This window comes from Apiospora aurea (assembly GCF_038362705.1).
Source record: "Apiospora aurea strain CBS 24483 chromosome Unknown utg000010l_segment0_segment0, whole genome shotgun sequence".
NCBI lineage: Eukaryota > Fungi > Ascomycota > Sordariomycetes > Amphisphaeriales > Apiosporaceae > Apiospora > Apiospora aurea.
Genome location: NW_027117397.1, coordinates 802,189 through 828,060, shown reverse-complemented (window position 1 = coordinate 828,060; position 25,872 = coordinate 802,189). Strand labels below are relative to the sequence as shown.

Sequence of the window (25,872 nt, the reverse complement as noted above, 5' to 3'; positions counted from 1 at the left end):
CAAGCACAACCCCCTGAATCTCCCACAGCGCCCGGACTACCTGTGTCCATCGCATCACCACCATGGGTAGCTTTGATAAGAACTTCACCTTCTTCACAGTATACACCCACCCTCCTACCAATCCCGACTCAAGACTAATGAGACTCCCAACCAGGTGCCTGCTGCATTTGTGCTCCTTTTCCTACCGAAGCTCTACAGCTTCTCCCTGGGCCTGAAGTATCTGGATCCTGCGGACCCAAAGAAATACCAACCCGCGGTGCTCAAGGCAGATGACCTAGACGATGAGGTAAGCTGCCGCCCCTGGGCCCCTTCAACCCTATTCCACGACGATGGGAAGCATCAATGGGGCTAGTGACCGACCTTCTTGTGGCTCTAGACCAAAGCCCGCATCCTGCGCGCCGAAGCCGCGTTCGCCAACGGGCTCGAGACGCTCGCCTTCTACGCCGCCGCCGTGGCCGCGGTCAACGTGCAGGGCGTGAACCCCGTCGCGGCCAACATCCTGTCATTGCTGTACCTGGCGAGCCGCATAGTGTACAACGTCGTCTACGTGGTGTTGCAGGACAACCCCCGGTGGGCGCTGGTGCGGAGCATGACATGGTTCTGTGGAATTGGGATTATCTTCGCTATGTTCTTTACGGCCGGGGCTGCTGCGCAGTAAAGATAAAAGACAAATTCTCTTTACTATCACTCTCTGAGTATATGTGATTCGGAATATTTTCATATTGTTCACCCTGCCTAAGACAAAGGCAACTCGCAGCTTGATCCGCCTAGAGTCGTTCGCCATGAGAGTGCAACTTGCTGCAGCCGGATAGTCCGCGGATATCATTGGCGCCACGCAACTGCGCTGCTTTGGATTCCATCGGGATACCAAGAAAAAGACCAAAAAGGAACTGCTGTCACCATAGGTGATTCGAACCCCCATCTCCGGGTGTTTATCCCGGCGTGCTACCATTGCACTAGAGTGTTCTTCCAATTAGTATTGAACACAAGTAGTGAAATGGGTTTGGTTTTTACCTATGTAGGTACGAATAACTGATGGCGGGAATCTGAACAAATGGATTTGCCGATGCAATGTACACCGAGAGTAGGATATCAAAGGACCTGCCCTGGGAGTCCCGGATATCAGCGATCCCTGAATGCTGCGACTAGAAGCTTTCTATGCATCTACGCGAGTCACGCCGAGGGTAAGCGTTACGGTTCAAGGGGTTTCGATGTGTTGGGTATGGTTGCTATCCCGATATATCTCTATTTAAGGTAATTTCCCCTTTGCAAGTCTTGCATTTCTGATATGCCGAATTTGCATTGAATCTAGGCAACAGTGTTATATGAAGACGAACCTATATGGGCATCTTATCCCCCACATACGCATTTCCACCTCCCACCGTGACGACAAAAAGCTTGGGATCCCCCGAGTTGACCTTGCCCGACCGATCCGCGCCCCCGTCGGGCTGCACATCGTCGTACGCGAATGCGTATCCCTTCCCGTCGAGGTTGACCTCGTGGAGGAGACGCGCGTAGTGGTTCGTCGGCTCGCGCCGGTAATGCGTGTCGGCCGGCGACGGGTGGTCCGTATTGTCCGCGAGGGTGGACCGCAGGAAGCCCGCAGCCAGGCGCGGGATGATGGCGTTGCGCGTCGGGGACGGACCCGTGACGAAGGGCCCGCTGTTGCAGCCCAGGATGTCGGCCGTGTTGGGCTTTCCGAAGGCCTCGTTGCCGCTGTGGTAGCTGAACACCAGCTTCCCGTCGCTGCCGACGGCGCCCTCGACGACGCCCGCGGCCGCCTGCGTGTTGATCTTCAGCTTCGTGCCCGTGGACGCGCCGTACTTCTGCCACACCTCCTCCACCAGCGGCTCGTAGTACCCGCCGAAGTTGGCGCCGGCGGCATTCCCGTGCGTCGGGCTCAGCACGCGCAGCGGCGCGGGACCGCCGCCCTTCTTGTCGGGGACGACGAGCTTGTCCCACGGCTTGCCGTCGCGGCCGGCCTGCGCGCGCAGGCCGTCGCACAGTCGCGCGAGCCCGTCGGCGGCCATGCCCGAGACGTGCTGGACGCCGGCGCCGTCCCGGAGGGAGAGGGCGATGGGCAGGCGGGAGACGAAGTCGACGTAGCTGATGTTGGCGAAGAGCTGGTGGCTGTTGAGGGTGAACTCGGCAAACGTAAAGTCGACGCCGGCGTTGGCGTCGGTGGGGTTGAGCACGCTGGGCTCGACGAGGGCGGCGCCCGTTGGCCCGCCCGGGTTCAGCAGGAAGGTCAGCCTCGCGTCGCGGCTGAACCAGATGCGGCCGCCGGCCATCTGGGGGCAACGCACCGCCACGGGCGGCGCGCCGGGGGGCGCCCAGGGGGATGGCGCAGTCCTCGCCGAGCGGCTGCAGGATCCTGGGCGGGTTCGCGGGGAAGTAGAGGGAGCGGCCGTCGGCCTTGATCAGGACGCGCGAGCCGGCATTCTGCTGGAGGGAGATGCCGGTGACGTAGGCGTAGATCTCGGACGAGGTGCTCTGGTTTTGGAGCTGGATGTCCAGTGATTGGGGCATGCTGACGAATGAATGATCTTAGTGCGGGGTTCCCCCACTGTAAGCTGGTGCTGTAGGTGTTATGCAGTGCTTCAGTGGTTTCGGGGAATTTGTTGATTGGTAGAGTGCTTGCTTGTTGAATACTTAAGGGTCGGAAGCTCGCGTAGGGCTGAATGACGAATTCGATTGTAAAACATGTAAACAAATAATGCACCGCCAAAAATAATGTTGTTTTTCTTCGGAACGGGATGGCTCGTCGTTAGGACGTGAGTACGCGTGTTTGTCTTTGTCAATTCAGAAACTTGTTGCTTCCAGGGCCTACGTCATTGATGAGCCGGTGCTTCTGTAATACCTGGCAACTCGGTTCACCTACCGTCGCCAATTGCACGGCTACTCGGCTCTGGCATGGATTCAACAACACCGAAAGGCATGCAAAATTCGGTTCCTGATGCAGCCATGCAGGCAGGTATGTGTTGGCAAGTACATGCGCTAATAATAACCTGAAAGACAGAGTTTACATCCAGATTCGTGAATGCAGCAAGCATCCTTCCAGCCCGGCTTGGCAGGACAAGAGGACCGTCTCGACCGCCTCACGGGCCGAGTGGCACCTGGTAGTTGTATTCCGGCGCCCCAGCCCATTGCGCGAAAGCATTCCCGACCTTCAGGTACTGTTCGACCGGTAAGAAACTGTCGAGCTCCGTCCTCTTGCAACCGTTTCCTCGCGTCGCGGCCGGCTTGCCCTCGAACCGGTCCTGGATCCAACCCAGCCAGATCTGCCGCGTCGCATGCAGCGCCGGGACGTGCCCCGTCCCATTCACCACCAGGAACTCCAGCCCGCTGTCGGGAGAGGCAGCGCACGTGGCCGCGACGCTAGCGTTGGTGACGCTGTAGGGCACGTAGACGTCCTCGGTCCCCTGCAATACCAACATGGGCCCCCGGAAGGGGCGGCGCCCTGGGTTGGCGAGCTCGCTGTAGGCCTCGGCGTACCACGTCTCATTCCACCCCTCCTGAAGAAGGCCCGCATCGCCGTCGCCCAAGAACAGCTGCTGCGCCGCGCTGATGCCGCCCTCAATCTCCCGGAACAGCTCGATGCGCGCCGCACCCGCGGGGGTGAACCAATCGGCCAGTTTGAATGAAGGGAACACGGACCCAATGCCCAGGGAGATGAACGGCGCGACGATGGTTGGCCAACCGGTGAAGACTTGCGTCGATGGGCTGCCCGCGATCGTGCCCCGGTACCCCGGCGCCAGGTCCCCGAACTCCGTCTTGCCTTCCGGCTCCTCCAAGACCTCGGCCACGCCCCACGCCACACCGCCGCCCTGGCTGTGGCCCATCGCCACGAAGCGCTCGTCCAGCTTCTCGGCGAAGGCGGCGCGCGCGGCCCGCAGGGCGTAGAGGCCGTCGCGGGCCGAGACGCGGCTCATCAGGTACTGGTGCGGGATATTGTTCGCACCGGAGTTGTTCTTGTCGCCCCACATCTTGGAGATGCCGAGGCCGGCGTAGTCGGGCGCGACGACGGCGTAGCCCGCGAGGGCCAGCGTGAAGGGAGCCGCGTCGCCGTACCAGAGCGCGCGGTGGGAGGACGGGGCCGCTGAGGCGAAGAAGCCGGACGTGCCGTGCGACCAAAGTACTACGGGCGCTCCGGCTGATTTCGCTACGAAATACGTCTGTTTTTGTCCATTCCCTTGGTTGCCTGCTGTCGTGGCCACATGGCGCGGCGTGAAGGGCCACAAGATGAAGGCGGACGCAGGGACCACGGTGCCGTTGTAGGTCCGGGTCGTATACAAGATGCGGGAGAGCGCGGTGTTGGGCGGGATGACGAAGGCGCTCGGGTCGGTGAAGGCCTGGGTCTTGAGTAAGGTCCCCGGCCGCAGAGGCTCTGTGGTGTTATTGGTCAACGGCGGGAGGGTGTAAAAGTTGTCCTCGTTAGGTCCGCCATTGGCCAGCTGGCTGCGGTCGAAGCGGACTACGTTGTTCAGGCTTGCGACATCGGCGGCCGAGAGGTTCGCCGCCGCGATCTGGGCCGGCGTCAGCGCGAAGCTCGAGTTGAACGCAGTGGACTGCTCTGCCGGAGATGTCTGGGCGCTCGCGAAACCGGCAAGACTAGCGAGGGCGATCGCCGTGATGGCTTTTGGTGGGTAGAGCATATTCTTTTTTTTCTCTCTCTCTTTTTGGTCAAGTGTCTAGGGTGGACTCGTCGGAGAAGCTGGTGGTTCTTCGGTTGATCATCAAGTTCTCCTCCATCCGCGGTTCCGTTCAGGTTTTATATAACGGTATTACGTGATACAACGTCATGTGGGAGAAATAGCACATCTACGTAATCAAGTATGCTTACTCTTCTCGGTATGTGTCCACAGCTTACCAATCGGTAAGGGATTGGAATAATATGTATTCGGGCCAATGAGATCTCCGTGGTGGTAGCCGAGCAACGCCGCGGCGTTCCGTGGCGTTGAAGTGAGGGACAATTTGTCCTCCGCGACGCCGCTTTTCGGTCCAGCTGACAAAACCAAAGCGAAGATCGCAACGGCGAAACGCAATCTCACGGGAGCCGTAATGTAATCTGGATTTTGCAACAAAACATTTTGCGTGGTTACGAGGCGTGCAGATAATCCCGTATTGCGGCACAAGTGAGACCAGTTCAAGCTCCCTATCTCCCGAGCGCCTTATAAAAGTAGACCCGCTCATACCCATCTTCGACCTTCCTCCCCGTCTCCGTGAACCCGAGCTTGGTGTACAGGCCGACATTCTCCCACATCATCTCGTTGGTGAACAGAGTCAACTCGTCCCGCCCCCGGGTCCTTGCCAGCTCCTCGGCGAACCCCATGAGCACGCGCCCGTAGCCTCTCCCCTGCGAACCCGGGTCCACGACGAGGTTGTTGATCTTGAGGGCGTTGCACGCGGGATCGGGGGCCAGGATGATGGATCCGACTGCTGCTGTCGCCACGCTGGTGGTTGTTCGCTTATCTTCTTGGTCTTCGGGATCTCTCTCCTGCTGCTGCTGCCGAGCTATCGCTTTGCCGTGACTGTCGTGGGATGTCGACGGGGTATCACCAGTACTCCGCGGTAATACCAGAACCCATACCTCCTGCTTGCCCTCCTCGAGGATCTTGTCATAGTTCGCGAGCATGGGCGCCGGCGGCCGTCCGATGCGCTCCACGTATTTCGCGTAGGCGGCCTGGACCATGGCGCGGATCGCCGGCACATGGTCCGGAGTTGCTCTGATGACTCGGACGTCGCCCATACCTCAATGAGGGTTTATGACGGGAAATTAAATGAGTGTTCCAGATATTGCCCGTTGGTGTCACTCGAATAGTCCCTGTTATTATCCGCTATCCCAAGCGGAAGCCACACCGAGTTTCGGTGATGATGTGGCAAAATATATTAAAGATGATAAGCTACTTTCTTAGGCATCGTCCCCAAGTCGCTCTACGGATGAAACACGTACCGGGTATGAGTCATAATAATATCCGATGAGATAAAGAGTCATTTGGAGAAGTCGGGGTATCCGACAATCAGTGACCATTTAGATAAGCGCTAAGGCGTAATGTATCTGCGTGTAACTGGGTACGAATCCGGCGCCCAGCGGGGAGGCTCATGAAGAGACGCATCGACAATTTCCGGGAGTGTTGTATATCAGTGGTATACATGTATAATCCCAATACGCCCCTAGCTTTGGGCGCATCCTATATTAACACCTTCCCGGGGATCACCAAAGGCCCCCCCGTCTCATCAGAGCGCATCATCTTCTCGTAAATCAAAGGTGCCGGAACCCTTGCGTGATCACCTGCCGGCGCGAACCCCATCGCCTGCAAGAAGCCAAAAATTCTCGCCGCGTCCCTCTGAGCCAGCTCCGTAGACAGGGATATCCAGACCGGCCAGCCCTCTGCTCCGCGCCGCCTCCTCCGCGAACTCCACGAGCACTCGCCCGTAGCCCAAGCGCTGCCAGTGCGTCGCGATGGCGACGTTTTCGACGTTGACGGTGTTTCGTGGATCTACGAGACTGGGTCCATGCAGAGCAATGCAGCCGATCAGCTCTTCTACCTTCGCGTCTTCCACCGCGATGTTCCAGATCATGTCCTTCAGCTCCCGGGGCAGGCGCGGGAACGGATGGAACGTGAGCGGTGTTCTGGATAATGGCGCTGACACGTTGGTGCTTCCTCGTTCCACCAGAAGAGCCCAGCTTTCCCACCTGTCCTCCTCGATTGCCTTTTCCCAATCCACGCAGCCGAGAGGCGAGGCTATTGAAGGGAACCCCTGCGGGGATCACAGAAGAGGTAGGCGTCATGGGCCACATTCTGGATCACCGGTGCGTGGTCCCGAGTCGCTCGGATGATTCGAGTGTGTCTCATGTTGTCTTTTGCCCTCCGCGAGGGGTTGGGGAGCATGAGCCCCAAAGGAAGTTGGTCCGGCATACTATTGCAGACAGACAGACTCGTACTTTCTGGTCATCGCGTGGTTCGTCTAGAAGATGGCTGATAGTTGACAGGATGGGTTGCGCTCTGCTTGGACCAGAAGTAAACGGATGAAAAAAGTAGGGCGGGGCGGGGTAAACATCGCCGCCCACAATGATTACTTCGTGACGGCCCTCAGCTTACACATCAAAGGCTTCTTGTCCCAGAGTATAAAGACCTTTTGCCCCGTCCAGTTGCGGCTCTCGGCGCAGAGCTCGAGGTCGAAGTTGAAAAGCACCTTGGCGGCCAAGAGGCGCATCTCGTGGTATGCCATGCTGTTCGGTCGGGAACGTCACGTGTGGTTAGCTGTCTGCACCAATCCAAACCCTCCACATCTTCGGGGCTAGAGGAATAGAACCCACTTCTGGCCCAAGCAGTTCCGAGGGCCGTACTGGAAAGGCTGGAAAGCGTCGTGCTGGTCATCTTTGTATTCGGGGTCGTCCAGCCACCGCTCGGGGGCGAAGGTGTTCGGGTTCTTGAAGTTGGCCGGGGACCGGTACGAGGCCGTGTGGTGGACCGCGACGTACGTCTAAGAGGCTCCCGAGTTAGCTCTACTCTTGGTGTGGTCTCTTCCGAGCTTTGAGGTTTGCAACTCACTCCCGGGGCGATCCATTTGTCCAGAATGACGTTTCCGCCTTCGGGTATAATCCGCGGTATCATGTCCGGGAGCGGCGGGTATACGCGCAAGGCCTCCTCAATGCACGCGTTCAGATACGGCAGAGCCACCAGAGCCTCTAAAGGCATATCTTCGTCCTTGGCGAACGCGCCGCGGATCTCGCCGGTGATCTTCTCCATCTTGTCCGGGTTGACCATGAGGTAGTAGCACAAGCCGCTCAACAGCGTGGCCGACGTCTCCGTCCCCGCCGTCATGAAGACCTCGGCATTGGCGTACATCTCGTCCAGGGACATGCCTCGGTCGCCCTGCTGCTGCTTCTCGCCGGCCGCGAGCACGAGGCTCCAGATGTCGGGCTGCCCCGGGCGGTCGCCGCGCGCGATGCGGGCGTCGACGCGGTCGGTCGAGTGCTTGAAGTGGGCCACGCGGGTGTCCTTGAGCCACCGGGGTTCGAGCAGGCGCAGGATGCCGCGGAGAAGCGGGTAGTACTCGGTAATCTGGACGGCGGGCATGATGGTGATGGACTTGAAGATGAGCTCGACCCAGTGGGTGTACTGCCTCTGCCCCAGCAGGCCCAGGGGCTCGCCGAACGTCAGGTCGCTCATGACGTCGAAGGTGCAGAAGTTGAACATCTGCACCAGGTTGACGCCCCTATCACCGCTGGCCTCGGCTTCTTCACGCAGGGCCGCCACCAGTATGTCCGCGTACTTGTTAAACAGCGGCTCCTGCTGCCGGAGGGCGCGCTCGGAGAAGGCGGGCGCGAGGACGCGCCGGACCCGGGCGTGGTCCGACCTGTTGGCGGTGATCATGCTGTGCACCGGGCCCTTGGGCGGCCCGAAGAACACGGCGGACTGCCCGTTCTCCTTGCGCGCTTTCGTCTCGGGGCCGTAGATGTCCTTCCAGGCCTGTCCGTCGTCCGCGTAGCTGAGGTCGTTGGGGCCGAACCTCACCACGGGGCCATACCGGGCGTGGAGCTTGACCAGCCAGCGGCAGGAATCCCCCTTGAGCGCGGCGATCCAGTAAGGAACGCGCAAACAGGCGGCGCTGACGGGGCCTGGGAACTCATGCAATGGATGGAATCGAGTTGAGTAGATAAAGTTGCCAATGAGGTACGCCAACAACTAGGTTGCCATCTCGTGTCAGTAGAGTCCACACTCGGTTTCCTCACATATGTGGTCTTACGAGTGACAATGCCGTCACTAGAACGGACAACACATCATAGGATAAGAAAGCCATGATCCGGTCAGCTTCCTCAAAGTGAGCGGGGTACCAGCTTTATTCGGCCAGCATCCGGGTTAGATGTTTAGTTCAAAAGCGACCGCGCCCTGGATATATATACAAGTAGTCAAGTACCAGGTACCGGGGCTGTCATGTGACGACTCATGCTCGAACCCATTTATTCCATAAAAGCATATCGAATTAGAATTTTGGTCAAGTGTGTGATTCAGGTCGCATGAAAGCCCGGTAAAAGAGGGACCTCGTTGCGGCACAGTCGTTGACTATGCCGAAATACGGATAGCTGTGTTTCCCTGCGCGGGGGACGTGGAGTTCCGCCTTACCCATGTCTATCTAACCCCTTGGGATCTGCGAAGAAGTCAAAAAGTCAAAAGGTTCCCTCTTATACTACCGTGTCTGGCAATTCGGCATACACGGGTGACGGCTAGGTCGTGGCGATGCTTGACAGCCAGATTTCTATAAGAGCATAGCCCCCGCCTGTGAGGCCAGCCCATTGCCGAGCCCATTGGCCCCAACGTTGCCCACATGGCACAATCTCTGCGGGATTCTTTTCGGGTCTTGCAGAGGGCCTGCGTCCCTTCCCCCTCTTTGTGTTCTCAAAGAGGCAATGAGAGACGTGATGGTGTGTTCGCTAGTTGCTTGTCAGAAATCGTCCCCATAGAATGGGCGGGATGAACAAATGGAACTCGGGCCAATACTTGGGCGGAACTTGCAATGCAGCCCCGGCATTCTACGGCGGATGACTGATGACTAACCCGAGTGAGGTATATGCATCGGCGAACGGGAGTCGGCAACGTAAGACCGGTTGGCGATGAAGAGAGTTTTACTTGCATATATAACTACAGTAGCTTGCGAATCTACGTTTGTGTCTGGACTCCGTAACCTGTATGGCAGGGGAAGGAATTTGCGCTGGAAAAGGAGGGGCTGGGGCTAGGGGTTGGAGCCTTATCCATTGCACCCGACATTGCACCCGAAAGGGCGTTCGGGGGCGTTACTCATATTGCTTGTTGCACAAAGGTAGGGTGTCATCTTAGGTCACTGCAGTGCTACGATGATTTCGAGGCGCTCTCTACCCAATGAATCTACGCGCTCGGAAGCAAACACACACATCCAAGCCTCACTCGTATCACCAATCCTAAGTTTCCCACTAGAATCGTAGGCTATTATTAGAGCCTTGTGTGGCGTGCATTCGAGAGTGTCTTAGTGCCACTGTACCACCAGCCGATTGAGGAACATTGCATGTTGATCCCGATTCATGTCGTGTGACACAGTCCAGCTTAATGCGAGTATTGAAATGGCCGCCATCTCGTCAGCCTGTCGACTTGATCATTCCTCTTCTTATTCACGCTGGTTTACACAAGAACCCTAAGTCCACCGATTATGCAAGAGAGCAGGAGCACCAGAGTCCAGGGGGATGTCCGAAACCGTGATAGGGGTCGGAGTCTCGGAAGTTACCAGAGCATTGGATGTGGCCAGCACCATCAACGTGATCAGAATCATGTACGGGACCAGGATCGGGACCGGGAAGATGATCCAGACCTGGGGGACGTGCAAGTCCCTGCCAAGACACTGAGTACAGGGCCGTTGCAACTCCCCGGGCCTTTGACTCCGCGGCACTCCAGCTTTCGTCATATGGTGACCTTATTCGACATGGCATTAGTGACGGTTGCCGCTGGATTCGTCGCATTCGCTTTACTGGTCCTCACAAACGATGGCCAGTCGGTTGAAGATCATTCGCGCGGAAAGACACTACGCGTCGCAGCCTCCTACGTAAGCATATCCGAAAGCGGGTAGTGTCCAGGTGCTGACGACGCGCAAACCGCAAACAGGGACCAACAATTTTCCCTGTCGTCTTTGCTGCTATCATCGGTCGAACTCTGAAGTCAATAGCAACATGGAGACTTGAGCGGGGTACTACAATTGGTATAGTGGCATATCCTACGATGATGTGATGATGGTTTTCTGATTCATTTATATAGGTCGCGTCGAGCAGCTCGTGGGAAGCCATACCCTTGTTGGCGCTTTTGTCACGCAACTTCAACTCCGTACGTTTGGCCTTGTGGGTTTGGTTATAATCGTCCTTTGGTCGCTGTCACCCATAGGCAGTCAAGCAGCACTACGTGTGGCCAATGTTGGACTGGACACAGTGGACAGCATGGAGCAACTCACATTCATCGATCCGCTACAACCCTATCACCATGGTGAAACTTCTAGTGGTTCAGCACATGAGATGGAGCTTGTCCGTTCCATGTTCTCGTCTTATTTGTTGTCTGCAGCCTCACTTCAGGGACAGACAATGGACACCTGGGGTAATCTTCGCGTCCCAATGGTAGAAGCTCTCGATGGATATCAGGCCCCCGTGCGGATGGAGCTCCCTCATAACAGATCAGAGATCGTTTTCGCGTCGCTGGCTGGTGTGCCATTTAGCCCCAGGCCCTCATCACAAGGACGCACCTCTTTCACGCTCAACACATCGTACCTCAGTTTGGATTGTCCGGAATTCAATCTAGTACAGAATGCGAGTTGCCACGACTTTACCAACTTTACCGATTCAACCAAAGCACCTCCTCTTGAGCAGGCAAACCGCTTCTGGTATCATGCCGAGACGGCCATGGCGCCTAACAATCCACTAGGACAGTGGATATGGTGCAATGGCTTTCAACTTGCCATGTCAACCTGCACCAGCGGATGCGTATGCGACAGCGGGTGCAAAAGTAAACAGGACCTAGGAAGACCATGGCCCGCCCGTCGCTTCATCTGGGAGTCTTACTCGAATGCTGGTTTAGCATATGTCGACTGCAGCTTGCGCACAACCTACGTCCAGGTGAATTATACATGCGCAGCCCCGTGGGATTGCCAAGCCACATCCATTCGCCTCTATGATCCTCAGATGGCCGCCTCCGAATCACACTCAACCCCAAACCGAAACTTGACTGGGTTCGACCTGGGATACAGTGGTGTGGCTTTCGGTGTGACTGTTTATAATATCCTTCATAACCTGGCCGGCATATACGAGATCCACAGCTCGTCTTCCCTGACGCCTGTGTTAGGGTATCTTCTTTCTCCAACAGAGGCTCTCACTGGGTCCATTAAGTCGTTCCATACAAGCGTCATCGACATCGGCCGGGCGCAGTTTCAGATTCGGTTTGCCCAGCTTCTGAACACGCTTTACATGATAGGCATCTCTCCCTACACGGCACTTGGCGCCAATCCGGTAGAAAAGGCCGTATATTCTTCTTCATACAACCTCACGCTTAATACTACCACGGTCATGGCCACAGTTACTACCGAACACAAGGTCCTGCGTTGTGACAGGGGTTGGTTTGCCGCGCTGCTGATCGCTGCTCTGGTTCTATTGGCTGCCACGATCCTGGGTGCCGCGTTCAGAAGCCTGTCACTCGGCCCCGACGTCCTGGGGGCACTCTCGCTTGCCACGCTCGACAACCGATGCCACGGCGTAGCATATGGAGGAACGGCGCTTGACGGTATGGAGAGGGCACGATTGCTCAAACGAGTCGGCATACAGCTGGGTGACGTCGAGCCCTCAAGCACTAGAGGCCGAATCGCGTTGGTAGCAGGGTCGAATGACATGGCTTTTGTGACTATTGGAAAGATTGAGAGACGTCGGGCCTATGAATAATGGGCAATCCCAACGCATGGGTATGCGGATATGAGCTGGTTGGTATATACGGATTGTGGCAATGCAATAAAAATGAAGCCTGTTTTTATCGAATTCGCTATATGATCATCGTACGATGGATACTACAGCCCGGCTAGGGCTGGGAGTGGAGGACGTTTCATTGCCTACGGGCTTAGCACATAAGCACTAGGCCAACACAGCCCTGGCGTCCCCCGTTAGCAGTAAGAGCTAACAAGCGAAACATGCCACTAACTGCCTAACCGGTAGTCAAAATGCTCTCCGATTGGTTCGTCGTTGTCCATGTCCCGCTGCAGCGGTTACTATATTACCGAGTGCCACGAGATCCCTACTGCTGGAGACTCTTGAAGTAGACCGCTGTTAAACTTGGTATATATAGCCATGAGTATTTCGATAAAAACTCTTTTCACATTACCATGGGGCAAGGGATGCCATTCTCATTCATTACCGTTCGCATTGACTTTCGGTCTTCGCAATGACAATCACGATGAGCGGCCTGGGGGTATCCCCGAATACAGCTGCCGGCACCCCATCCGCCAGTACAGTGCAAACGCCATCAGATAGACCTGAGCCAAAAGGTCCAACATCGGTCGCTTACAGACCAGTTCCCGCCGACGGAGGCCAGAACGAGCCCAAGCCCGAAGAGGAAGCCGGCGCGCCCACCAAAGCCCGTCGCGGCTGCTGGGAAGCCGTCCAGGACTACACCTGGACCCTCGAGCTCCTCTCCCTCGTCCTCGCGATCGCCTCCACCGCCGCCATCTGCGTCATCCTGGGCCTGTGGGACGGCCGGCTGCTCCGGGACTGGCCCCTGCCCATCCAGCCCAACTCGCTCGTCTCGGTCTTCTCGACGCTGGCCAAGACGGCCCTGGCCCTGCCCGCCGCCAGCGTCATCAGCCAGATGAAGTGGGTCTGGTTCGAGGAGCCGCGCCGCCTCGCCGACCTCCAGACCTTCGACCGCGCCAGCCGCGGGCCCTGGGGCGCGCTGCAGCTCGTCTGGGACACCCGGGGCCGGGCCTGGATCACCAAGGCCGCGTGCATCTTGAGTATCGTGGCGTTGGCGTATGAGCCTACGGCGCAGCAGGTCCTCAGTTACGAGGCCCGGGAGACTCTGTCGAATAATGCGACGGCCTCGCTTTCTATAGCGAAGAATTGGACCGCCGCTTCTTTGCAGACTGATGCCGCTGACTTTTCCAGTATGTCGCGATAGTCGCCTCGGCGTCAAAGGTTTTTGAGATCACAAAACAGCTAAACCCAAGCTCTAGAACAGGTAGCAGTGCAGAGTCTCTTGCTAAGCGCCTTCGGCCCCAAAGCGCAAAACAACAGCGTGCCCCGATTCCAGTGCACCGCCCCGACGTGCCACTGGCAAAACGTCTCGACCCTGGGCGCGTGCTCCAAATGCCAAGGGGGCCCGCGGCCCGTGTCCACGCTGGTCCGGAACGGGACCAACTCGTTCCTGGCGAGACCGCCGATCAGCGACGTGCCCGTCGGGCCGGCGACCCTGACGAACGCATCCGAGTTCCCCACGCTCGCGCTGCAGCCGCAGGTGTTCCGCTTCGACATGGACGCGCCCAACGGGATGCACATGCCCGACTACTCCCTCATGAAGTTCGCCGCGGTCAACTACACCGCCGCCGGCAGCGCGGCGCGCGACGGCGGCGGCGGCAACGGCTGGGTCTGGGAGCAGGGCGCGAGCGTCGACTACTACCTGTGCCGGATCCACCCGTGCGTGCAGACCTTCGCGGACGTCACGGTCCGGAACGGGGAGTACCAGGCCAGCGAGCCGACGACGAAGTGGCTCGTACAGGACGAGGCCGCCTCCAAGGAACAAGACGGGATCATCCGGTACCGCGCAGAGGAGGAAGCCGGCTCCTTCCCGGACTGGGCCGTCAGCTTTTACACCGCGGAGCGGGTGAACTCGCTCCTCGGCAATATGCTGTCGGGCAGCATGCCCAAAGCGCCGCGGTCGCTCTCCTTTGGCCGCAACGGCGGCACCGAGTACGGCGTGACCCAGTACGTCCTCGAGCACGGCCCGGACGCCGTCATGCGCGCCCTGGCCCAGATCCTGTCGGCGCAGATGCGCGACGAGGACAACTTGGCCGCGCAGAACCTGACCGGCGTCGCCCTGGAGCCGCAGACCTTCGTCGTCGTCAACTGGGCCTGGATGGCGGGCCCGCTGGGCATCTTGGCGCTCACGGCCGCCACGCTCGTCTTCGCCATGGTGCGGAACGCGTCGCGGCCTTTAGCGTACAAGGAATCGGCCGTGGCGCTCTTGTCCCTCGGCGTAGGACACCTGGACGCGGACGGGCAACATGTGAGGGGCAATCCAATGGGCGAAAGGTATACGGCGTACCAGGCAGAGGTCGTGGCGTCAGAGCTTTCGGCCAAGCTGCACCGGGACTCGAATGGGGAGTACATGTTCGTCAAGTGCTAACAAGATCGACGATAGCTTAGTTATCAAAATGGCAGTTCCTACACCCGCTACCTCACAAACCTGACAACTCTACATGTGCCACCCTTTGATCTTCTACATATGCTATATGGGAGAATGGTTTCTGCGGGGGTAACTTGGCACCAGATCAACGCAAAAAAACAAAAACAACCAAAAATAGCAGGCTTGTACAAAAGACCTGGAAGCGTCGGAGCTCTTCCAGAAGTGAAGTAGGACAACACGAATGCGGTGAGCAGTAGCAAAAAGACAAAAAACATACAACACCGAGGATTCCCAGGTCGTCACCGACCCTAGTACTAATTCGGCTCTCTGCTGCTTATATATGGGAGAGCGGACGGGATCCCTAGTATTCAGCAGGATATGGTCGTATGTGAAAGAATCACCCATTTCGAGGGATTGTATCTGATGTCTGACATCCCGCTACGTCTCGGTAGAAGTGAAAGAGCATGAACACTGCAAGAACTGCTCTTTTCGGAACGTCGACTCCAGTATCACTGCAACCAGACCACTTGGGTTTGCTATTGTGGTCAGGAGATGACACAAGAGCGCGATGGTTGGGTTGGAACCACTAAAGGTGCCATGCTCGACACGTCCGATCATATCGTGCAGTTATATGACCGCATCATGGGACTGTTCCGAAGCCACCACAGCAGTCCACCTCCGATACCCATCATTATGGAGTATTGGTACGACAAGGTTCATGGTAGTGCAAGTAAACGAGAACGAGTACTCTCGCGTGAGCAGTTTTTTAGTACCTATCTGGCCGGAAGCTAATGTCATCAGGAATAGGGAGAATCGGAATTTGAAAAGCCACCTTGGGGAGTGTCGGGCTCGGTTGCGGAGTCTCTAGGGCTGCGAAGATAACATACGATCGCTAGTCTTAGTCTAAGAAGCTCTCCCTTTCTGTCAATTGTCCTCCTTCTTCCCACCAATCGTTCCACGGATTAGAAGGAAACCATTTGAGAGTAGGGGATCAGCCATAGACCTCCCGCAGGTTGGTTAGTTGACCTATCATCACAGACTTAAACATACCCCAGGCGTGCTTGCGGCCTCGTCAGTGTAGGCCTAGGTTAATACCCTACACTAGGAGGACGTGTCTGGAGGATAAATACGATGTATCGCTTGAGTGAGCAGCACAGACACGTACAAGTTTGGATTAACGCAGCCGCCGTCGCAGCTGCCATCATCCCCCTCTCGAAGCCTGTCGGCCAGATGCTGCAAGTCTTCCTTCGATGCGTTGGCCGTTGTTGCACAGCCCAACATCGACTCGAGAAGGCCCCATACTTCCGGGGACAGCACATCATCTCCATCTTCTCCTTTGTATTCGTCAGCCACGTGGGTCAGTGAGCCTTTTGGGCAGATAGACCTCGAATCCGTGAAGAAACGGGCACCTGCCCCCACCATCAGAGTGATCGCCATGAATTAATCGTCCGGGATGACCGGGGCTACTGTTGGAATCTCAAGGTTACTCTTGACGAGTTCAAAGCAATGACTAACCAACATTGACAAAGGGATGCGCCTCAAATAATCGGGCCTATTAGGATCAGCGCCCAGTTTCAACAAGAACCTCACAACGGCCGTGGATATCGGGCGAAAGTCGCCTTCATCCAAGGATTTCTCGTCACGGAGGGCGAATTGGAGGGGCGTAAGCCTCAATTTAGCGAGCTCGTCCGGTTCCGACATGTAACAAAACATATCAGTCTCGGCCAACCGCGCAGGTTCGTCAACGTCAAAACCATAATCCTTCACCAGAGCCCATATAAAAGCCAGTTGCTCCACTTCCCGCCCAGCCAGTGGCTTGGGGATATTGACGATGGGAGGCCAGGGGGGCGGCAGGACAGCACGATGGATCAGAGGCAACGGGTCGTTGGAAAAGAAGCTGTCGTCATATTCCCCTCGGCGCGGATCCGCGCCTGCTCGGAGCAAATTCAGGGCGGTGGCGTAGTTTCCAACCTCGCAGGCGCGGAACAGCGGCGTTCTCAGCTGAAATCGGCCACACTCGAGATTCAGGTCGTGACCCGCGGCCACCAGGTGTTTGATCACACCATCGCTGTCCCAGCTCTCGCAAGCGTAGTGGAGAGGGCTATCCAGGTCGTCCTCGCCCCGCAGTGGCGTCCCAGCATCAATCTCGAGGGCACGCTGCACCAGCGATTCGAGCCCATTGGCCGCGGCGCAATGTACCAACGACGGCAGCTTTAGGGCCAATTCCAAACTGCGAGGCTCGTAGCACATCTGCAAAGATGCTCCCCTGTCCAGTAAGAGGTTCGCGGTCGATACGCGGCCGTGACAGACCGCATGATGCAGCGGAAGCCAGTTGGGGAGAGGGAAGTCGCCATCGAGAAGCTGCCTGTCTTCGAGGGAATCTCGCGACCCGCGGAGGCAGTGGAAGCGGCATTTGCAGATTCCTCGCGAAGGCGCATGCACGTCTGCGCCCGCATCCAGGAGCGCGGCCACGATGTCGTCGTGTCCGAAGCTGGCGGCCGAGTGAAGTGGGGTTCCGTAGACTTCCTTGAAGAGAGATTCGCCAAGGTTGTCGTCATTGTCGGGATTGCCCACGTCTGCGAAAACATCCAACATCGCCTCCGAGTCGGCCTCGTCGGGGCCGACGACGTTTGGGTCGGCGCCGTGCTCCAACGCTTTGATCAAGGTCTGCAGCCTGCCGTTCTTGGCTGCCCAGAACATGCAGTGGGAGCCGCCATGCCGGAGGTCATTCATATACAGGTGCGGGATCGCGATGTGGTAGAGCGCGCTGTGTAGGGTCGCCAGGTGGGCGAGGTCGGCGGGATCGAGGTCGGATTGGCAGGTGATCTCGGTCAAAATCTCGACGGACAAAGAGAGCAACATGGTTGGGGAAAAGCCTAGAAATTTGGTTGAAATTGCAATTGGACCAAAAACGAAACTCGCGATATTCGAAGTACCTTGCTAATCCAAATGTGCGGTGCAAATTCGTCGTTAAGCCCTATTGTTACAGTGTCACGATTGAAAAAAGAGAGGCGATTGAGAGGTGACACTGTAACAAAATGCTAGGAAAAAAGGAAGATGTCGGTGCACAGCCTGCGACGTTGCCGCCGCGACCCAGAATGCTCGTTTCGCAACATCGTCGCAAGTTTACCCTATACAATACTCGTGCTAATACGATGAATACTTTTTTATAGACAATAAGATATCCAGAAAATCCACCGGTCCCTTCTATATACTTCTTGTCTCCTGTATTCCTGTTGCAGCCCGGCAGTCGCCAGTTCGGCCTTACCCCAGACCCCAGACCCTCTTGATGCGCCAATACCCCAACACTAGAGAAACAATACACCACAGTACAGTCTGGCCGACCACATCCCATCAGCATATCTCCCAATCGGCAAAGGGCCTTCTTTGTTTGTGGCAACCTCTCTCCATATCAGTGTCGCGACAGGCCCAAGTCTAGGATACGGAGACAGTAGGCAAGTCGAGTTCGGGCAAGAATGTCGCCATGCTAGGGGCTCGTGGAAGCTTTGGCGGATACGCGCCCCAAAGCAAGACACGAGTTACATGCTCCAAACTTCAATGATTGTTCTGACTTTGCGAGTCATCAGGAGCCTTCGTGGCCCTGTACCCGTCGCAGAAGAAAGGAAGCTACCTACCTTTTGCAAGGGGGCTTCGTGGCTGCTTGCTCTGTCTCGCATCGTATGGTCGCCGCCTCGGTGACAGGTGGCAGGTGGCAGTTGGCAGCCACAGCCTCCATCCCACCTTCCAGATTCACTGCGCAAAGCAGCAACATTCTCGCATACTTACACACTGCAGCATCGTACCTTCAAGCCGCAAAATGGCTTCATTCGGCGAATTTCCCGACGAACTCATCATCGCCGGGCCAGCAGCCTACGCACGATGACCCCCTACAGCACATTCGTTCCGAGATACGCAACCCTAGTCAGGCCCGTACCCGTCCAAGTTCCGTACCCGCAATGTTGACCCCTTCCGGCTCATCGGCCCATACCGGCTCATCGCGCTCCCTATGTAGTTTATTCAGGACGTTCCTGCTCTGGGGCTACTCCCTAGATCGCCGAGGAGGCGAACGGGGCGAGACTTTCCTCGCCCACCTCTGACGGACCACGACCTGCTCGCCGCCGCCGTTTTTCGACTTTGCCAGGATGCCGCCGGCGTGGATCGAGGACGTTGTCTACTTGCTCGCCTGTCTCCAACGATGCGGGGCCCGGCTCAACGCCGCCTCGGCATCGACGGGCCGCACGGCGAAGGACGAGCTGCTCGACCTCCTAGAGCCACGGCCTGCTGACCATGATAATGGGATGGCGAGTAACACGGCCTCAAGGGAAGGAGATGAGGTCGCGAGGTACCTGCGTCAGGTCATCCGCCCACGGCCGGGCGGAAACGGAGACGGGCACCAGGCGACGGGAGGGGAGGAGCCGCGCATGGTGTTCCACCGGCCTCGGATAGTATTCCCCGGTCCACCGGGAGACGATATCATCCAGCAGCTCCTGCGGGACAAGTTGCTGTGGTGGTAATCCTGCCCGATGTGTCGGTTGCACGGGGGGGGCGCTGTGGGATCCAGGGAACTGGATTTTAATTTGTTACATATGGTTGGAACGAGCCGGTTGTTTTCAATCCAGACGGGCGTTTCGGTGTCTAAACCTTTTTTCTTCACGTTTTTCAACTAAATTGGCATGGGTTGTTGTGAGACTACTGCGCACTGGTCGCTGATAAGTGGGGAAAGAGGCTATGAGCGGTACCAGAGTATGGACAATTAAGAGGCATGTGTTTAGTTTTGGTTGGGAAGTAAGCTTCTTGAGGCAAAACCCAAAGTGGTTTTTCCTAAGCTGGTTTAACTGCTAAACAGCATATATTAAAATTGGTTGAGGCCGTTTACTGTTTATGTGTAACATTAGCCCCGCGTCCCCGCTTACTTATATAGACACGTAGTAATTTTATTAACTTTATATAAAACAGTTAAAAAGAAACACGTTTAATATTATTTAACTATTATATATATAAACGTATAAAATCTTAATAGTACACTTTTTCTCTATTATAATAATTTTAATAATAAAAAAGAGGTATTTATAAATTTATTTCGTAACTTAAGATATAATAAAGGTTATAACAGTATAAGTTAAACTTACCGCTATATTTTATCTAAAATATAACCCCTTTTAATTAACCCCCCTTTATTAAACCCCTTTAATTTTAAATGACTTTAATGTCCTTAAGTAATAATAATAATATATAAAAGGGTTAAATCTCACTTATTTATTAATTAAAATATATTAAACTTTTCTTTTTTTTTTCTTTTTTTTTATTAATATTATAATTAATAAAGAAATATATATTATATAAGCGATTTAAACTATACTAGCCGGCGAAAGTATTAAACGTACGGTTAAAAATTATAATATTAATAAAAGTACCCTTTATAGTTAAATTAAAGAGAACTTTAATAAAAAAAGAAATATAAGGCTTTATAATTATTTACCCTTATAAAAGAAACTTTTTTTAATTAAATAAGCCCTTTTTTAAGTTAATTTAAACTATATATTAACGTATTAGCTATTTTATATATACGCTTAACGTATTCTTTTTATAAAAGGGATTAATTACTTTATTAGTAAATAATAAGTGTATTGTTTTTTAAAACGTTATCCGGCTTTTAAGACCGTGTGTATTAAAATAATAAATTTCCGGCGTTTTATTACGACTTAGCCTAGCTATACGGCTTAGAATTTACCTTATAGCACGGCCTTATAATACTTTAAAACCTTTATATAAAAAACTTAATATAATTTAACGCTTTATTAATTATCGCGACCTTATTAATTAGCAAAACTAATTACGACGATAATTAACATTATAACGATAAATAATATTTAATATAACTACTTTAAAATAATATAAATTAAATAGTTAAAAAAGGATAAGTTATAATAAAACGATATTAATTATATAGAAATAAAATACGGATATATTAAATCGTAAATATAGATTTCTTTTAAAACCTAAATAGCGTTCGTTACACGTTTTATATATATATTAAACGGGGCTATACAAGGGTTTTTTAATCGGCTTAATACTATTATTATTAATAATATACCCTTTTAATTTAAATTTAACGCCGATAAAGTAGGAACTATAATAATAATAAAGGAGGGTATTATAATAATCGAACCTACCGCTTATTAAAGTTTAATGTAAAATAATTCGGTTAATTATAAGTAGGTAATTATTTTAAAGTGTATTAATACTATTAATAATGTTTTACCGCCTTTAATTATATTTAAAGGTTAATTAGTTTAGTAATAATAATTCCTTTAAGAGAAGAACAAGGTTAATTATAAGTATAAGGATTAAGCCTTTAACACGTTATTAAAAAGATAGACTTTTAATTTTATAACTTTAAAATAATTAAGAAAGATTTTTGTTCCCTTAATAAAGCTTAATAACTTTAATTAATAGAGGCTCTTAATTTTTAATAAATATAGAAGTTATATTAATAATAATTTTATATTAATAATATTAAAGGTTAAAGTATAGCTTTTTTATTTATTATTATATAGCTTTTATATACTTTAACCCTTAAATATTAACTGTTTTAAAGTCTTAAAAAGAAGGTTTTAAAGGGAGCTCGACTTAGTATACGCTATTATTAATAAAAATTATATTAAAAAGGGATTTCTTTCGAGCTTAAGTTAAAATATATAAAGTAGCCTTTATTTTTAAAGTTATCGTTAATAAATAAGCAATAATTAATATTTACCCCCTTAATATTAAAAAGCTAATAAATAATAAGCTTTAACGCTTTAATATAATATAAGCTATTAACGAGGTTATTATTATTAAAGATACGCACTAATTAATTAAATTAAAAGCTAAAAAGATTAAAACGCTAAAAAATAGCCGGTAAATTAAAGATTTAAAGGCTGTGATATTTAATGTAAAGGTTACTATAAAAAAAGCTTAGTAAGAGTATTAATGATTTAACGGCTTAAATTAGCCGGTTAAAATAAAAAAAAGCCGGTTTAAAGGTAAATTTAAAGAAAATAAGGGTTTAAAAAAAGAAAGGTTAATAAGAACCCTAATAAAAGCTTTATTTATATAATAAATATTAGGGAGGTTTAAGAGGACATTAAAAAAGGAAGGCTAAAAAAAGCCGAAAAGGGGCGCCGATAAAGTGGTGGAAATTAATATAAATCGAGCTGGTAATAAGGGTAACTCTATTATAGTGCGCATAAGCCGAAATAGACCTTAAAATACAGTGTGTATCGCTTAATTAACCTATCTATTAATATTATTATTGATTTTTATATCTATTTTAAGGGGGTTAGTGAGGGTGGGGGGTTAGCTAGAGGGGGTTACATCTTACCACCCTTTAAGAAGCTATTTGTAACGAACGGCTATCGGGGTTTAAAAGAAACCTTATAAACGTGCTAAGGTTTATATTAATTAAAACGAGAGAGTACTTAAACGTGTAGACGAGTGTGTCTGTTTAATATAATAAATAATATCCTAAACTGATCGTAGAACTTAACTAAAAGTGTAATAAGTTCGTTTAAAGTAATATGCCTTATTAATATATTACATTAATGCTTAAATTAATCGTTAAAGTAAAAAGTGTTTATATAAAATATATAAGAAAAGTTTATCGTTATATATTTAATCTTTTCTTTACCGATTTTACTATATTTCCTTAGATTACTAGCTTATTAGTAATCCGGTAATTTAATCGTAATATTTAGTTTATTTATTAAAATAATAAACTATACCCCTAGGTTTACGGTGGTTTACGGTAATCTATAGTGAACTATTACGTAACGAGGTAGTCCGTGCGTCTTTTACTAGTATTCCCGTTCGTTATTTTTAATTACGGGGTTTTTAAAATCGCTATGCCTCTTTTTTAACCGCATAAATAATTAAGTCGTAATATTATTTCCCCTCTCTTTTAGTTTTTATTTTTAAAACGTTTAGGTCCTTTTTAACCCTAGTATTTCCTTTTCTTATTCTATATTCTTAGTAAATTTTCCTCCTTTTTTATTTTTTAATAATATACGCTTATTATATTAAGTTATATAGAAAAGTTTCGTTCGTTAAAAATTAATTAACGCTTTAAGCTCTTTATTATTATCGAAAAATTCGGTTTCGAAATTATACTTTACACTCTTTACTTTAAACGGGGGTAGAAATATTAAATAATAAAAGGCGTTTTTCGTTATAAAGAATATGTTTATTATAATTATTCGTATAATAATTCCGGGGTTCTAATATCGTCGTTATCGCGTATCGTAGCGGAATTTTAACGTTTTCATAACGAAGAAGTTAAAGCGAAAATAGAGTTAAACTCTTTTTTAAAACAGTTTCGTTCTTTTTAATAAAAGATAAACGAGTTTATAGTTCGTTTAAAACGTTTTTATTAATAACGCGTTTTCTTTAAAACTCGTAGTGCGGAAATAATTAATCGTAAGCTTTAATTTTTAAACGAGTTTAAAAAATTTAAACGCGAAAAATTAAAAGCGGCCGTAAAGACTTAAATTTTTAATACCTTCAGAGTAATTAATTAAAACACGGCGGGTTTCGATTTTTCTTTATCGCCCGTGCTTTAAATTCCTAAAGCTTTTTAACGGCGTTCTCTAAATATTTCCTAGGTTTTTATATATTATTTTCTAGTAAGTAACCTTTCTACTTAACGAAATATTTTTATCCTCGTTCAACTTATTTTTTATCGAGGATAGTTTTAATTTCGTATTCGTACTAATCTATCTCGATTTTTAATTATATTTCGACTTTCACGTTTACTAAGGCTAGTTTAAGTAATAAAATATAAAAGATAGGGTATATCCGTATTATTTTAAATAGCAATAATCGATAATTAGTTTCTAAAATAACTTCTACAATTTTAAATAGTCTAATATTTTTAAAGTCTAGTTTATCGCTAGGTTATTTAGTCTTAATATTTCGTCGGAAGAGGTAAACTTTTCCTCCCTTTTCTAAGATAAGTCCCTTTATTTTTTTCTTATCGGCATATTTCTTTATTCGATCCTAAAAAAATAAGGTCTTCTTGTAATAATATTTAAAATTGTCTTAATTTTTCGATTTAAATAATCGCTATCGGTGCTAACTCTCTTTTTAGCGGTATTCGAATAATGTCGAGGTCGAACCCGTAATTTACTTTAAAAAGTAATATGTGTATAGTTTTATTATTTACACTATAATATATAAACTATGTTATAAATAATAACCGTACCCAGTTATTTTATTAATAATTAACGTAATATCGTAAGTATTACTCGAGTGTTTAGTTTATACGTTCGGTTTATTTATCGGTTTATAAGTAATAGGCTATAAACAATTTATGTTTAACTTTAAATTATATTATAAGGGATTTTTAGAATTTAGCGGTAAACAATTTATTTCGATCGGAAATAATCGTTTTTAATAGTCTATATTAATTAATAATAGTTTTAAAAAAGGTATACGCTAAGTTATCCGTGTCGCTTACTTTTTTATATAATAGGAAATAAGTATATTTAGTAAGTTTATCGGTAATAATTAATACGCTGTCGTATTTAACTTTAATTAATAATTCCTCGGACGGTGGTAATTTAACGATAAAATTTAATACGATTATTTTCCAGGCTTTATTTAAAAGTAGTATAAGTTATAATTCCCTATACGGCTAATATCGTGCGGTCTTAGCCTTATTACAAAGGTCGCATTCGTTAACTACTTTAGCTACTCGTTCTTTAAAATTCTTATAATCGAATTACTTATTAATTTTTTTATATATTTTAAAGATTCTTTAATATTCGTAAGCCGAATATATATAGAATTCTTTAATAAACTTATCTTAGTACTACTCGAGGATATCGATTTTATCGTAGTAGTACTTAAGTTTATTCTTAATATTAAATCCATTTTTAGCTTAATTTATAAAATCCGTTATCTCGGGGGTATATTCCTTAAATTTTTTAATCCATTCCTCGTAGAATTATATTTTATAGGTGGCTTAAATATATCGCGATAGTATTAAGTTTTTATTTTTATTATATATAAAGATTATGCGTGTTTTTAACGGTATATTCTACTGATAGTCTAGTTTTCGGCTTAAGGCATCGGCCCTGCCGTCATTATTACCCTTTCGGTAAATAATAACGAAGTTGAATTTTAACAGGAATTTTAACTATTATACTTATCGTTTATTTAATTTTTTATTAGTAGTGAACGTAGTGAAGTTTTTATAATCAGTATAGACCTTTATTAGTTCTTCGGTACTATTTAAATAGTGTTTTTATTCTTTAAAAGCTTTAATAATAGCCATTAATTCCTTATCGTAGATTTAATAATTAAACTCGGGTTTATTTAGTTTTTTCGAAAAAAATATAACTGGGTGCGACTTTTCGTTATTGTCCCGTTAGCTCAGCTAGTTTCCGATCGTATAGTTTAATACGTCGGTCTCGACCTTAAAAGGTTTATTAGGATTTACTACGCGAAACACTGGTTCGTTAAAAATTCTATCCTTAATAGTTTAAAAGGCCGATTTTTTTTTATCGGTTTATTAAAATAGCGTAACGTAATTCACGGTTTAATTAAACACACGGTCTAATTAAACACTTTCTTTTAATTCCGTATAATTTATATTTTATATTTTATATTTTATATTTTTATTACCTACAATAGTAAATTAATAGAAAGAAAACGATATATAATTAGCGCTCTAAGCGTTTTAAAAAAACCTAAATTACGCGTACGAGCCGCAGCGCGAATATATAATATTTCTCATATAATTTTACGTTATCGGCGTCGCGGTAATATTTTATAACGAAATACGTAGTCGTTAACGTAAAAGTTTACGAATTTTAAAAAGTAATTAATCGTATAATATATAATTAATTTAAATTCGCGATCGTTTTCGCTTCGAATAAATAGTATTAAAAATATAGCGAATCGATTATTTAATTTACGTAACGCGGAACGCGTCGGC

The 25,872-nt window shown here is 49.5% G+C and overlaps 9 protein-coding genes across 9 annotated transcripts; 4 read left to right on the top strand and 5 right to left on the bottom strand.

Moving 5' to 3' along the window:
* Positions 1 to 62: 62 nt before the first annotated feature.
* Positions 63 to 658, top strand: PG986_014276 (uncharacterized protein; the record flags this gene model as incomplete). Its single annotated transcript, XM_066850498.1, has 3 exons — positions 63 to 98; positions 155 to 286; positions 377 to 658. 3 exons carry the CDS (start codon positions 63 to 65, stop codon positions 656 to 658), a joined length of 450 nt encoding a protein of 149 aa, XP_066692736.1.
* Positions 659 to 1,337: 679 nt separating this feature from the next.
* On the bottom strand, positions 1,338 to 2,529 carry PG986_014275 (glycoside hydrolase family 64 protein; the record flags this gene model as incomplete). The annotated part of the gene is made up of 2 exons (XM_066850497.1): positions 1,338 to 2,265; positions 2,303 to 2,529. The coding sequence occupies 2 exons, from the start codon at positions 2,527 to 2,529 to the stop codon at positions 1,338 to 1,340; spliced, it is 1,155 nt and encodes a 384-aa protein (XP_066692735.1).
* A 569-nt stretch (positions 2,530 to 3,098) lies between these two features.
* PG986_014274 (secretory lipase) lies at positions 3,099 to 4,655 on the bottom strand (the record flags this gene model as incomplete). Its single annotated transcript, XM_066850496.1, has 1 exon — positions 3,099 to 4,655. The coding sequence occupies one exon, from the start codon at positions 4,653 to 4,655 to the stop codon at positions 3,099 to 3,101; it is 1,557 nt and encodes a 518-aa protein (XP_066692734.1).
* A 500-nt stretch (positions 4,656 to 5,155) lies between these two features.
* Positions 5,156 to 5,749, bottom strand: PG986_014273 (Acetyltransferase; the record flags this gene model as incomplete). Its single annotated transcript, XM_066850495.1, has 1 exon — positions 5,156 to 5,749. The coding sequence occupies one exon, from the start codon at positions 5,747 to 5,749 to the stop codon at positions 5,156 to 5,158; it is 594 nt and encodes a 197-aa protein (XP_066692733.1).
* Positions 5,750 to 6,288: 539 nt separating this feature from the next.
* Positions 6,289 to 8,808, bottom strand: PG986_014272 (uncharacterized protein; the record flags this gene model as incomplete). The annotated part of the gene is made up of 5 exons (XM_066850494.1): positions 6,289 to 6,746; positions 7,104 to 7,234; positions 7,322 to 7,488; positions 7,557 to 8,693; positions 8,755 to 8,808. 5 exons carry the CDS (start codon positions 8,806 to 8,808, stop codon positions 6,289 to 6,291), a joined length of 1,947 nt encoding a protein of 648 aa, XP_066692732.1.
* A 1,650-nt stretch (positions 8,809 to 10,458) lies between these two features.
* On the top strand, positions 10,459 to 12,448 carry PG986_014271 (uncharacterized protein; the record flags this gene model as incomplete). The annotated part of the gene is made up of 4 exons (XM_066850493.1): positions 10,459 to 10,578; positions 10,638 to 10,731; positions 10,788 to 10,853; positions 10,911 to 12,448. 4 exons carry the CDS (start codon positions 10,459 to 10,461, stop codon positions 12,446 to 12,448), a joined length of 1,818 nt encoding a protein of 605 aa, XP_066692731.1.
* A 505-nt stretch (positions 12,449 to 12,953) lies between these two features.
* On the top strand, positions 12,954 to 14,897 carry PG986_014270 (uncharacterized protein; the record flags this gene model as incomplete). The annotated part of the gene is made up of 2 exons (XM_066850492.1): positions 12,954 to 13,659; positions 13,729 to 14,897. 2 exons carry the CDS (start codon positions 12,954 to 12,956, stop codon positions 14,895 to 14,897), a joined length of 1,875 nt encoding a protein of 624 aa, XP_066692730.1.
* A 1,440-nt stretch (positions 14,898 to 16,337) lies between these two features.
* PG986_014269 (uncharacterized protein) lies at positions 16,338 to 17,759 on the bottom strand (the record flags this gene model as incomplete). Its single annotated transcript, XM_066850491.1, has 1 exon — positions 16,338 to 17,759. The coding sequence occupies one exon, from the start codon at positions 17,757 to 17,759 to the stop codon at positions 16,338 to 16,340; it is 1,422 nt and encodes a 473-aa protein (XP_066692729.1).
* Positions 17,760 to 19,039: 1,280 nt separating this feature from the next.
* PG986_014268 (uncharacterized protein) lies at positions 19,040 to 19,411 on the top strand (the record flags this gene model as incomplete). The annotated part of the gene is made up of 1 exon (XM_066850490.1): positions 19,040 to 19,411. One exon carries the CDS (start codon positions 19,040 to 19,042, stop codon positions 19,409 to 19,411), a length of 372 nt encoding a protein of 123 aa, XP_066692728.1.
* Positions 19,412 to 25,872: the final 6,461 nt, after the last annotated feature.